Genomic DNA, 13183 nt, shown 5'->3' on the forward strand with positions numbered 1-13183 from the left:
GCGATGTTATTGATGGGGCAGCAGAGTGTGCACCATAAGCAAAATGTGTTGCCACAGAGCCATGAGAGCAAGCGTCATAAACAGGGCTACATTGTAAATGGTAGCGGTCGGGTCTCTGGATTGATCATGTGTGTTCTAACAGAGCGGTTGATAAAGCGCTGCCACGCTGCACTGGAGCGGGCCACCAGTAGTAGACTTTTATGAGCTCCCTGAATCATCCGACAGCATGTACAAATGGCTACATATTTTGTGCACAGATCATCCAAAGAAAAAAAAATGTATTTGAAAGAATAGAGAATTATCTATACAAGTAAGAACTGCATTAATATACCAACCCTGTTTCCCTTACATTATGTTCATGTACAGCTAATTTGTATTTATCATGTATAAGTGTTCATAAGAAACCCATCCACAAACCTATGAAATATATATATATATTTCATTGTAGCATCATAAATGTTTTGTGATACTATTTATACTTTCAATTCATTCAAGTGTACTTTGTGGTGTTTGGTGTTTTGTGCAGGCTGCCTGGAAGGCCCAAACCCTAACCAACGCTGCCTTGAAGGCTCCATTGGGGGGGAAAAAAACACCATCGAGCGTTTTGTGTTAGATTTTGTTTTGTTTCTGGCTGGAGGCAGGGGAAGGTCTGCTGGGCACACTGCACACAGAGAAAGCTCAGGTTAGTCCCAAAAAAATCCAAAAGGGCATTAACAAAAAATCACTGCAAAACTCGCAGGCTAAGCACACAAGTGATTAATTTCTAGAAACACTTTGAAGCACAGAGATATGAGGCACTCAGTGCGGTTAAATGCAGACTCATGATCGGGTAAATAAACGAATAAGACTTCAACAGAACTTGTAAAATGCATGTAAACACCTTTATCCGATCTACTTCGCACACAAATCGGCACATTAACGGACAAGCGAAGTCGGATAAGAACACCTAGATTACTCGTTCATTGTCGGCATTCTACCTGCATGTAAACAGGATCGCATATCTCATATCGGAGTTCTCGTTCTGCGCCTGCTCAAGAATCCCTGCAGAGGATTTCACAAGGAAGTCGAAGTAGACGACGTAATAAATAGAAGGGTTGTTGCCGGAAAGGAACCGGACGTGGCTCTATAACCACTTGTTGAAAGGGCTACAGCGCCACCTAGCATAGCGGAGTCAGCTATGCACCAGCCATTTATCCGATTCTCTGAAAGGCCATATACCCAGACAAGTGACGCGGTCCATTCGAGTGGTAAATTTGGTATATGTCTTAATCCAATCTAGTTGTCCCATGGAAACGCACTGACTGAGGCTTGATTAGGTGAAGAATCCAAAGTGTGCCTTGTTACAGAGACCCAGCCCAGCCCAGCCACGCCCTCTGCTGCACCCACACTGTCAGGGAGAGAAACAGAAGGGGGGGGGGGGGATATCAAACCCAGAAAACCCACCATGACAATCCTTAAACAACACTAGTATGCTAAAAGTAATTGAATACATTCACTGATTTGATTTATTGGGATCTTCGTTAGCTTATGCCATAGCCACAGCTATTCTTCCCAGAAGTCCACTCTGAACACCTGTGCATCTAAACATTGCAGTGTGTTTATTACATTAAGACATGGTCACAATATCAAGACATATTCAGCTAACCTGGCTCTGGCCAAAAAGTTTAAAACATATCTAAAACTCACTTATTAACTTTATTTCTTCTTGTTTAATGTGTACAAATGTAATGGTCATGTAGAAGGAGTTGCAGACTAGAATGACTTCTTGATGACCACACCTGTGAGCACTGATTAGTCGCTTCTGTGCAGGTGTGGATATGCTGCAAAAAAAGTACAATCGCTCACTATTAATTCCTTTCACAGCACAACAATGATGTGTTTACTTTTTGTTGGTTGACCAAAAAAACACAATACTTCACACTTTGTCATCCTGCTACCAGTCTTTATGCTAAGCTAGGCTAACCTTGCCCTATAAATTAATATTCATATCAAGCTTTTCATTTCAATACTCAAAAATGTTGATCTACTCCTTTTAAGAATGACGTGTCATCTTAATATATTTACCTAAAATATTAATTAATGTGTTTCGCCAATAAAAGCACAATGAACACTCCCCACAAATTCAATTTTACATAAAGACAATTTATTAGCTTATACATACAGTACATCTCTGGTTATAATAATTTGTTATATAATAATACCAAGAAGTCAAAAATAATAATTGAAAGTTATATATATTTATAAAACTAAGCAGATATACTACTCTTGACTTTTGAAAAAACATAAATGTCTTTGATAATATATTAGAACTCTTGTCTGGTTTCATCCGTCACCAGCCTCTAAACATAAACGCACAGGGTGCAGAGGTTATACAGTATGGACTCAGGTTAAATGTTTTTTTGTGTGTGTGTGTGTGTGTGTGTGTGTGTGTGTGTGTGTGTGTGTGTGTGTGTTATTGTGAGCCACTGTGTCTGCACATTTGCCACACATCTAAGCATCTAGTTTTTACTAGGACAACATCTCTCGATCACTTCATTTGGGACATAAATGACCCCACGTATTTTGGTAAGGACAGACATCCGGCTGAACCTAACTTGCGTTCCGAATCGCATACTCTTTCTTTTTTCTATTCTACAAACAACATCCGAAGATAAAAAATAATCTAGTTAGGATGCAGTAGGCATACTTTAACTATTGGGACATACTTTTACTTATTTATTTAATCATAACATTGCGTCTTGATCTTTCCCGTTTGTTTTCATATGGAGGCTCCGTCGATCTGACGTCACTTCAGAGCCTCACTGGATTGTGGGTCAGAATCGCCCAAATAGTATGCTGTTTTCAACACTAAAAATATTGGCCCGATGTAGTAGATATCCAGGTACTTCTAACCATCCTAAATCTGGCCACAAGAATCGGGACATCCTAAATCTTTTTTCTACCATACTAAATAGTAGAAAGTATGCGATTCGGAACGCAGGGTTCGCTAGCTGTAATGAGACGAACCAGCCGTGGTTGAATCGTAAATAGATGGTTTTGAACACTTTTTTTCAGCACAAAACTCAATGTTGTGTATGTTTAAGTCAGTGAGTCGTTTCTGGTTCAAATTTGACTTTGAATTCCGTGCATCTGTGCTTTCAGTTATTTATATATCCATTAGGTATTTATATATCCATTAGGTCCTTGATATTTATTAAGAATGTAATTTCCACTCATATTCCTAGAGCTCTCTTTAACAAAATTGGTTTCTGCTCTGATGCTCATTCATACCGTACTAGATCTGCAACAGCAGGACAGGTTTTCCTCCCACACTGTAGGAGGAATGCAATGAGGAGGACATCCTTCTATAGATCCATGTCTTTGTGAAATGTACTCCCTTTGCACATTCGTGTTATACCTGTGAAGAGGGAATTCAAGAGGCAAATTAAATCCTATTTTTATTTATGTTAAATATGAACTCGGGACTCTGACTTGGCGCTCAATATATTGTGTTTTGATGTGGGTGTTTGCGCGCTCTGAGGCGCCCAGATGCCCATTTATTTGTTTGTTTGCAACTGTTGTTATGTATTTGTAGTCTTGTCAATGTTACTTTTACTGTATTTGAGTGATGATTTATTGATTGTGTGTTCAGATTTTAGTTGGACCCCAGGAAGACTAGTCTGCCGCTTCTGTGTCAACTAAAAGTTGTACTAGATCCACAACTAAACAATAAACAATATTAAAGTGTGAAAGGTACAGTATGTGTTTGTGGGAGCACTTATTCATTAAATAAGCTTAAAGTTTCCACTTCATATCTCCTTAATGTGCTGGGATGAAATGTTTCACGAAGCATGTTGTCCTTATCTAGATACGTAGTAAGTGTGGAGAAATGGCAAGCACACAAACACACACAGCACCGTAAATATATATATATATATAATATATCTAAATATATAACTGAACGCTGACACAAGGTTTAGAATAGTACTGGAACACTGTCTGTATAGGAAAGGACCTTGACAAAAGCTGTACGAGGAGCAGAAAAATGAGCAACGATAATTCCAAATATAGCAACGTCGCTTATTTTCCGCACACTGATGGCAATCTCTCTAGCTGTGCTGGTATACTACTGTGTCAAAAACGTAATTCATTTTAATTAACAGTGGTTTTATTTTCCAAACAGACTGTATGCTGGCTTTTAGTTTTGACCCTGAAATCTATCAGTAATAACATTGTACTCATCAAGTTTATGATCTAACGATTATTTGCAGTGTTTGTTGTAAATTTTTTTTATCAAAAAACCCCGATAACATAAAAAAAAAATGCCAATCACAACCGGGCTGAGCCTAAAAGTCATGCTTCAAATGTCAAATGTTTGGTCCAAACAAGAAATAGAAAACCAAAAGGTCAACACAAATCCTCATTTGAAAAAGCTGGGACCAAATATGTTAACCATTTTATTCTTAAGAAATTATTACAATGGCTGTGTTCGAAAAGCCATACTTACGTCATACTCATACTCATTTTGACGTCAATTTGAGTATGTGACGGTTGTGTATGCAAGTTTGGGTAGGCGAGAAATTCCCGGATGAGTACTAACTTCCGGGGAGATTTTGTGTATGGATCGATTGGATACTTTTCCTACTCAACCGCCCCACAATGCATTGCGTCTTTTCAAACAACATTATTATTATTCTTTATTTACAATTCAGCATTTCCTGCACAACACAGGACTGTATATAAAAATCTAGTTCTATATCTAACCTTTGGATGGCGGTAAAATGCTAAACAACGTCAAAACAGCCGGAATCTTATAATAATAATAATAAGAAATTCTTTATTGCTTGAGCATACTTCAGTGTGAATGTTTCGACACACCTCGCATACACAATCGATCTTTAAGTAGACAGTATATAGTATATAGTATATAGATGTTGAGTATGTAGGAGGGGGACGGTAGTATGGCTTTCGAAACACAGCCAGAGATTAAGAGATATTCATGATTGTTTTTTTTGTTTTGTTTTTAAGATATTTTTATGCTTTATTTGATAGTGCAGAGAGACAGAGGTGAAATGGGGCAGAGAGGGGAGTGACATGCAGAGAACGACCGCGGGTGGGAATCGAACCCGGGTCTGCTGCTGGGCCCGACCCGGGAGGGGGACGCCTTACCAACTGAGCTAAAGGCGCCCTCATATTCATGATTGTTTGATTGTGATGATTGAGTAAACCTTCTATCAATTCTACACATCAGGTCATTGTCGCAAGTTTGGATGAAAGTCACTAAATGCAAATGTTTCCATGTGCAGTGAGGGATAAGGGGGCACTTTCAATAGTGACTCCAAATAAAGTGCTTTATAATCGATTCGAACAGTCCTGTGTATGACCTGTCAGATTGTCTGAATGTTTGTGTATCTTTGCCTGTTGGATATTTCTGTAGCAATATCCTGTATTCCCCAATCTCAGCGATTTACTTTGGTGAGTACAATGTTACCAGAACATGATAGAGAACAACGGTCAAAGCTACAAAGCTAAGACCCCGGGGTTGTAATAAAAACAGAATCATCGTTTTAATCACTCAAACTTCTGTCTTAGAAATGACACAGTAACTTCTGTTGTGCTTTAGTTCCAAGTCCACAATGACCTTTGGTGCTTTTCCACTACTTGGTACCGGCTCTTTTTTTTTGGTTTTCCACAGAGGCAGAGGTGGTGCTATAATGGGTACGACCTGCAGAAAAGTCAGACCCAGTTCCAAAGGCAAGTAGCCGGTACTTTGTAATGGAAAAGCGCCATTTGAAGTAGGTACCACCATGTTGGGTATTTGGTTTAAAAAATATATATATATGAAACGAGGGGCAGCGTTGTAACCATCAGCGTTTACAGTTCCAAATCCAGCTTTTTTTCCATGTCCAGGAGGTCTCTTGTCTTTCCAAAGAGGTAGGATTACTATTATGTTGGCAACACAAAGATTCTCAGGTGTCTAATTATTTACTTAATCCCCTCATCATGTGGGGGGGGGGGGTGTACAGGGGGTGAGGTTTTTCCTGATTGGTCCACAGGATATGCATAGCAGCAGAGACAGCCTTAGCAGCAGAGACAGGGCAGGGAGAATGTTTTCAAGTGTTTCCAGTGTTTTTGCCTCTTTGTCTCGTTGTTTCACTCATCTGCCCCCACCCCCCCACACCTCCTCACTGCTTGATTTTGAATACCACGGCCATTCTTTCAATCCAGTTATGTATCGATTCACTGGCCTGTCCATCCATCCATCCATCCGTCCATCCATCCATCCGTCCTGCTAATAACTGCTGTGTCGTGACAGCGGCGTCTGATGGAAAGGCATGTCAGGGTCAGGAGGCGTCAAAGCTGAAAGACAAGAGGAAACCATTACAAGTACTGCATCATGTGTGTGCGCAAACGTGTCTTAAAGTGAGTGTGTGTGTGTGTGTGTGTGTGTGTGTGTGTGTGTGTGTGTGTGTGTGTGTGTGTGTGTGTGTGTGTGTGTGTGTGTGTGTGTGTGTGGCCTACCTTCTTTTGGGGACAAAATGGAAGTCCCCATAATGTAATAATGGCATTTTAGGCTGAAAGACTTGCTTTAATGTAATGATAGACTTTGGTTTAGGGTCAGGCAAGAAGTGGTTAAGGTTAGGACAAGAATCCAGGAAATGAATGGAAGTCTATGTAATGTCCACAAAACATGAGTAATACACAACTGTGTGTGTGTGTGTGTTTGTCTGGAGCCCGGTGCTCAGCAGAATGCTGGGATCTGTCCTTTTCCAGGTTAAAGATGGAGGCTGACTTATTGCACCATTAAGAACGGCTTGATCATTAAATATTAACCCCAGCGCCATCACTCAACCTGCGGCTAATGCATTAAAGTGCGGGTCAAACTAGGATGACCTCTCATTCTTACACGCACTCACACACATGCAATTTGCCTTTTCCTTAACCGCAATCCACCTTCACCTAAAAGCCCCTATCTCACTGGGCTGCGACTGTTTGCGACAAGTTGGAGACTTCATTCGCAAACGAGTCTCTAAACTGTCTCCAAACGTTCGCGGAGGTCTCAATTTCCTCGCATGAGTCGCAGAGCCGCGCAGTCCTGTCGCATGAATTTTGAACATGTTCAAAAAAAGTGTGCGACAAATCTGTCTCAAAATAGTCTCAGAGTGGTCGCGGGTGTGTCGCACGCGTCGCAAACCCTTCTCAATTTAGTTTCCGCGAGTCAGAAAGTGCGAGCAATGTGAGACAACTTTGCGAGGGGTTGGCGACATATGAAACTAAATTGCGACTGATTTGAGACAAAAATGAGACGGTCGTGAGACGTTCGCGAGACATAAATGCGACCTCCTGGCAAGTGTTGGGCAGGACATTCGCAAACGTGTCGTGAGGAACCAACTCAGTGAGACTGCAAGTGAAATTTGTCGCTAATTTGCATATTTTGTCGCAATTTTGTGTCTCCAACTTGTTGCACACTGTCGCAGCCCAGTGAGATAGGGGCTAAACACTGGTCCATGCGTCAGGGCCGAAGCTCCCACTGGGAACACTAAGGTCATGAACCCTTTGGTGTTTTATGGGCATCTGCTGATGCAAACAACCCGGAGAGCAATTCACTTTCTACAATTACACATGTTGGATTTGTTTTTCTATCACTCCCCCAATCAGCTACTCGACCCTGCGGATTATTGGATAAGAGACACAAGGGAAACAAAAATAAACAGCCGGCTGTCTGCCGGCAAACTAAAGCAATGGAAAATATCTCAGTTTAGCGTACAATCGCGGCAGTGGCGAAGTGGGTAGGGAGGTTGTCTTCTGGAGTGCAGGGTCGGAGGTTCAATCCCCCGCCTACCCGCCACATGTCGAAATGTCCCTGGGAAAGACACTGAACCCCAAATTGCTACCGATGGTTCAGAGGGCGCCTTGCATGGCAGCTACTGCCATCCGTGTATGAGTGTGTATGAATGGGTGAATGTGGTAGAGCGCTTTGGGGCTGGGAAAATCAGCTAAAAAGCGCTATATAAGTCAAGCCCATTTTACCATTTACTAATTTAACTTATATTTAGGTTTTAAGTTAGCATTTATATATGTGGAGGGAAAAAAACGGTTTTCTTCTGGCCTCCTCTGCTACAGTACAAGGCTGACTTCTGCTACAGCGACGTCTCTCCACCAACTCCTTATAGTGACTGCACTGACCGCCATCTCCATAAGGTAAGGGACTTATATTTACCTAAGTACCGCATACAATCCCACTTCAAAAATACGGAACTATCCCTTTAAGTGGACAAATAAATCCATTCACCATTCATTTTTGCTAGCCTTCCATTGTACTGTGTTCACATGTGTGCATTGGACTCACCTGTCCCAAAGCTTCACACTCCTACAGGCGGCCGTGCAGCAACCAGCAGAAATCAGAGCTGCAAGAGATTTCAAAGGACATCATTAATAAACAAATCAGCAGCACTCATTCTCAGGTGTGTGTGTGTGTGTGTGTGTGTGTGTGTGTGTGTGTGTGTGTGTGTGTGTGTGTGTGTGTGTGTGTGTGTGTGTGTGTGTGTGTGTGTGATGGAGTCATCAGTATGCTGCTGGATACAACCAGTGAGGAGAGAGGTGTACAGTACTGTATATCCTCACTGAGCTGTTTCACTTGTTTTTTTCCCTTTCTTCTGATCTTTGATTCCTGTCTTGGACGAGCAGCCGACCGCGGCACATCCTGTTACCCATCATCCTCTCCTGTCGCTTCTTTTTTGTGACAGTTACCATAGATAGTTCTGTGTCTGAATGGCTTTCTGGCCTGCATTCAGGTCAGACCTGTTTATGTCACTCCTACGTTGGGGAACTGACTTTGTGCATATTTAAAAAAAATAACAATCCTTCTCTAATTCTTTTTGCTCTCCCTTGGCCATAAAACTCTTGCGTAAAGTGTTGCGATTGGCTTTGGTTACAGTTATCAAATGAAATCATATATTGACCTACAGTTTGTTATGCTTTGGTACAATGAGTCTATGATGTTTTTCTCATGCTATAACAGTCAGTCTGTACGTCCTTGTCAGATACTATGTCCTCTGTTCGTATGTCAACGCATATAACATGTGAAATGAAGCTCACCAAACCCCGCGTGGCAGTGTGTCCCAGCGCTAAGGGAGGGAGATTCTGTTAGGACTGCAGTGGACACACACACACACACACACACACACACGCTGCTGCTGAATAACCAGTCGTTTACCTTAGAGGCCTACTGTACATGTTTTACCACTCTAACTGACCATGTGGCAGAACAGCTGGAGAGGAAGAGCAGCTGACCACTGACTGTGGCCATTTATCAACCCTCAAACAGCCTGTGTGTGTGTGTGACAGGGTGATGAATATTCTAATGGAAGTGCGAACAAAGACAAACTTCTTTGGACCAACCTGTATTTCCCATACATTTGTATTGCCCTTGTTCTCATGTTGACCTGCTTGTGCCTTTGCTTGTGTCTCTGTGGTCCAGGCTGTCAGACACACACACACACACACACACACACACACACACACACACACACACACACACACACACACACACACACACACACACACACACACACACACACACACACACACACACACACACACACACACACACACACACACACACACAGAAGGAAAGGCCTGTGGGGCTAGAGTTCACAGCTGTGTGCTCTGCTCTGCTTCACTGAACCTCACTGTGTGTGTGCCATGGTTAGGTAAAGTGATGGACGGAAGGAGGAAGGACGGGATGGAGGGAGAGAGAAAGAAGAATATTGTGAATATGTATGTTTCATCTTCCAGCCTTTTTGTTCTGTAGTTCCTTTCTTTTCTTCCTTTTTTTGTTGCTGAGGATAGACAGAATAGAGATGACAAGAAACTGTCCATCTCTTTGAACGAGAGAACTGGCCTTTTTGTCCAGCATCAAAGGCTGGACACACACACACACACACACACACACACACACACACACACACACACACACTAGGTGGGTCGAGAGACAGAGCAGCAGCTTTAAACAGAATATAAAGTCTAATTTATGTGGTGCAAAATCATAGCCGCCCACGCCGCTACAAACACAATATGCTGCATCTATTTGAATACATAACACATTAAGCACGCTTGGAGCCGGCACCTGGACACTTGTGTTTTTTTTTTAAATCTACAAAGGGATTTTAAATACAAGTGTGTGTATGTGTGGTCAACAGTGTACTAAAATATAAGCCCCATTAACATGCAGCCTGTTCCTGTGTTGAAATAATAGGAGGAAAAAAAGGCTTCAAAGCTGACTGGAGATGATTTGCCAGGGAAGCAGCTGTTGGCCTAGTTAGTTAGCAGGCCTGTCCTTAACACAAGACCTCTGATCACACACACACACACACACACACACACACACACACACACACACACACACACACACACACACACACACACACACACTGCCACCTATTACACATGCTCATGCACACGCATTAGCACACAGCCTGTATACAAACTTAACCCCGCAAGCTGCCAGCTTCAAGCGAACTCTGCAACACACCTTTGTTGACCTCCCAGACTGTCTGTCACTGTGTGTGTGTGTGTGTGTTTAGTGTGTGTGTGTGTTATTATCAATGTGTGTGCCCTTCCATTTTCTCATCTTGGCCCATGCGTGTTTGTCCCTGATTTGCTGTATCGTATAGCATCCAATAATCAAGCAGGCCCCTAAGGTCAACACTTGATGACTTTCCTGCCAAATAAAGAGCCCACTACCTTCCTCACCCACTCCCTCGTAAAAAAAAAGGCCCGCATTACATGGCATACACAGTTAATCTGAAGGAGGCTGGATTATTATGTAGGAATTGACTTGTTCTTGTTCTAGGGTTTGCTAAAGCCTTGTCCTGGTCCACCGTGACCGAACTGACTAATAAGGGTTAATGCCAATAGATGTTAGGAGCAATTCCCTATTTATTTCACCATATTTATTTATTTCTGCTTTAGGCTTAAAATGGGCTTTGTGCATGTAAAAATAATGAAAAGGTCCTTGGGCTGTTTGAGGCAACCAAACAGACTGTGCAAGCAGTTCAGAAGAAGTATGTGTGATGTGAAAATTGGCTTTGCATTCAGACCAGAGGAAATGATAGGTGAACCGAACCTGTTGTTCAAACTAAACAATTTATGATATTTGCATCTGGTGTGAACCAAGGAAGCCATCTTTAATCAGACTATATGTGTAACCGCCTTAGCCTATTTTAACAAGTAAGAGCCATAGGAAGGTAACATTACAATTAGGCACGCATTAGGAGAGATAAGCCCTGTGTTCCAATTCCCATACTTCCCTACTATTTAGTATGCCAAAAAAAGATTTAGGATGTCCAAATACATGCACGTAAATTGTAGTATGCAGAAAATACATAAATGCCCAACTAACCCCAATAGCATTTTGGAGTATTCATCTTTGTTCTTGACATTTCTAAACATAATGAAGAAAAAAAACTTCCTTATCTGATTTTTTTCTCTCTTGTGGCCTACTTCACCGGTTTGAATATGAAGGTGTATTGAATTCTGAGATCCTATGTAGTATAAATGTGCGAAAATTTTTTAAATCGGTTCATCCTAGCCTGAGAAAAGGCAGAAAGAGTGTTTTTTTTAACCCTATATTTCTCCTTCTCGTGACATCACAGAAAGAGAAATATAGGGTTAAAAAAAACGTACTTTGTAAATATTACTGTGATGTCTTTTACTGTGACATCACAGTAATATTTACAAAGTACGTTTTTTTTAACCGTATATTTCTATTTCTGTGATGTCACGAGAAAGAGAAATATAGGGTTAAAAAAACCACTCTTTCTGCCTTTTCTCAGGCTAGGATGAACCGATTTAAAAAAAAATCGCACATTTATACTACATAGGATCTCAGAATTCAATACACCTTCATATTCAAACCAGTGAAGTAGGCCTTTAAACTCTTCTGTACTTTAGTATGTATTGTAGTAAAGAGAAAGAGTATGTGATTTGGAACGCAGGGAAGATGTCATACCAACAAGTAGGACTGCGTGAAACTTAAACATCACTATATGATTCTTCACAAAAAGTTACAGAATAATTCATGGTGGTATCTTTCAATGCTGGAGTTTGAGAAAATGTGTTGTAGCAAACGCTCGAGTCCCAAAATGGAACAGCACATTAGATCCTCTCCCTTACTCTTAGTAATCCTGCTTCCATGAATATAAACTTCTCCTGACAAGCTGATTTCCTAACTCTGTTTTCCCTTTCTGTGGAGCAAATAGGCGAAAAAAAAAGAAGAAAAAAAAAACAGTGGAGCATAACACACACACACACACACACAGATAGAGTGAGCCTAAAGCAACAAACTACAGTGTTATCAATATAGCACACACCCACATACTGCCTCTCTCTCTCTGCCTTGATGCTATCGAATAAATGTTCCCGTGTAATGTTCCCCCTCATTAGCAACAAAGCAATATGTTTCTGCAGGGTATTCTCAAACACAAACAAACATTTGCATAGCAGGCTGGACAGAGAGGGAAAGTGAGCAATAATCTGATATGAACTAAATGTATTATACCATATTTCACCCAGTGCCCAATGGCAAAGGCACCTAACATTAGGGGTGTAACGATACACGTATTTGTACCGTACCGTGACGGTACAGGCACGTATTTGGTGTTACAGAGGTGGACCGCGGTCCGTATGTGGAGTACATAACGTTATTATTTGGCGAATGTACAGGGTTGTTTTGCGGTGTGGAACTTAAAACTTGTCGTCGGAGTTCCCCCCGGACCATTTAGCCTCCGGCTCGGCTCGCACATGCGCAGTAGCAGCCAGCGTCTGAGAGTCTTATCTCCATGGTGAGCATGAGGGTCAGGCAGTGTTAGCAACTTAGCCGCTATATTCAGCGACTTTTCAGACCCCTCTGGCGACTCTTTTTCAAAAAAAGCGACCAGTGACCAATCTTGCTACTTTTTCTGGTGTTATTGGTGACTTTTGGAGACCCTGTGCTGTCGCTAAAGCATGTATCGCTCTTAAAACTTCTAAACGAGCAGCGGGTGCTCAACGGCCACTCCCCCGTCCCCTAGCACTGACAGGCGGCCGAGTCCTCACGCAGCAGTCCCTCCCAGCTGCAGTCAGAGCAAGAGATACACACCTCTCCGCTCTAGTGTTCCGTTTGCATCACTATTAGCAGTTGTAGTAGAAGCGTTGAATTATG

General features: G+C 41.8%; 1 protein-coding gene across 1 annotated transcript in view; it reads right to left on the bottom strand.

The window, feature by feature from the left end:
* Positions 1-6323: 6323 nt before the first annotated feature.
* Positions 6324-13183, bottom strand: part of LOC307257495 (uncharacterized protein) — a gene marked incomplete at both ends in the record, with an annotated part of 35586 nt that continues 28726 nt past the window's right edge. The window contains 2 exons of the mRNA XM_080036758.1: positions 6324-6339; positions 8330-8387. Of these exons, the coding sequence (XP_079892884.1) occupies positions 6324-6339; positions 8330-8387 (74 nt within the window). The remainder of the gene's footprint in view (positions 6340-8329; positions 8388-13183) is intronic.

The sequence above is a fragment of the Ammodytes marinus genome, assembly GCF_949987685.1.
Source record: "Ammodytes marinus genome assembly, chromosome: 11".
NCBI lineage: Eukaryota > Metazoa > Chordata > Actinopteri > Uranoscopiformes > Ammodytidae > Ammodytes > Ammodytes marinus.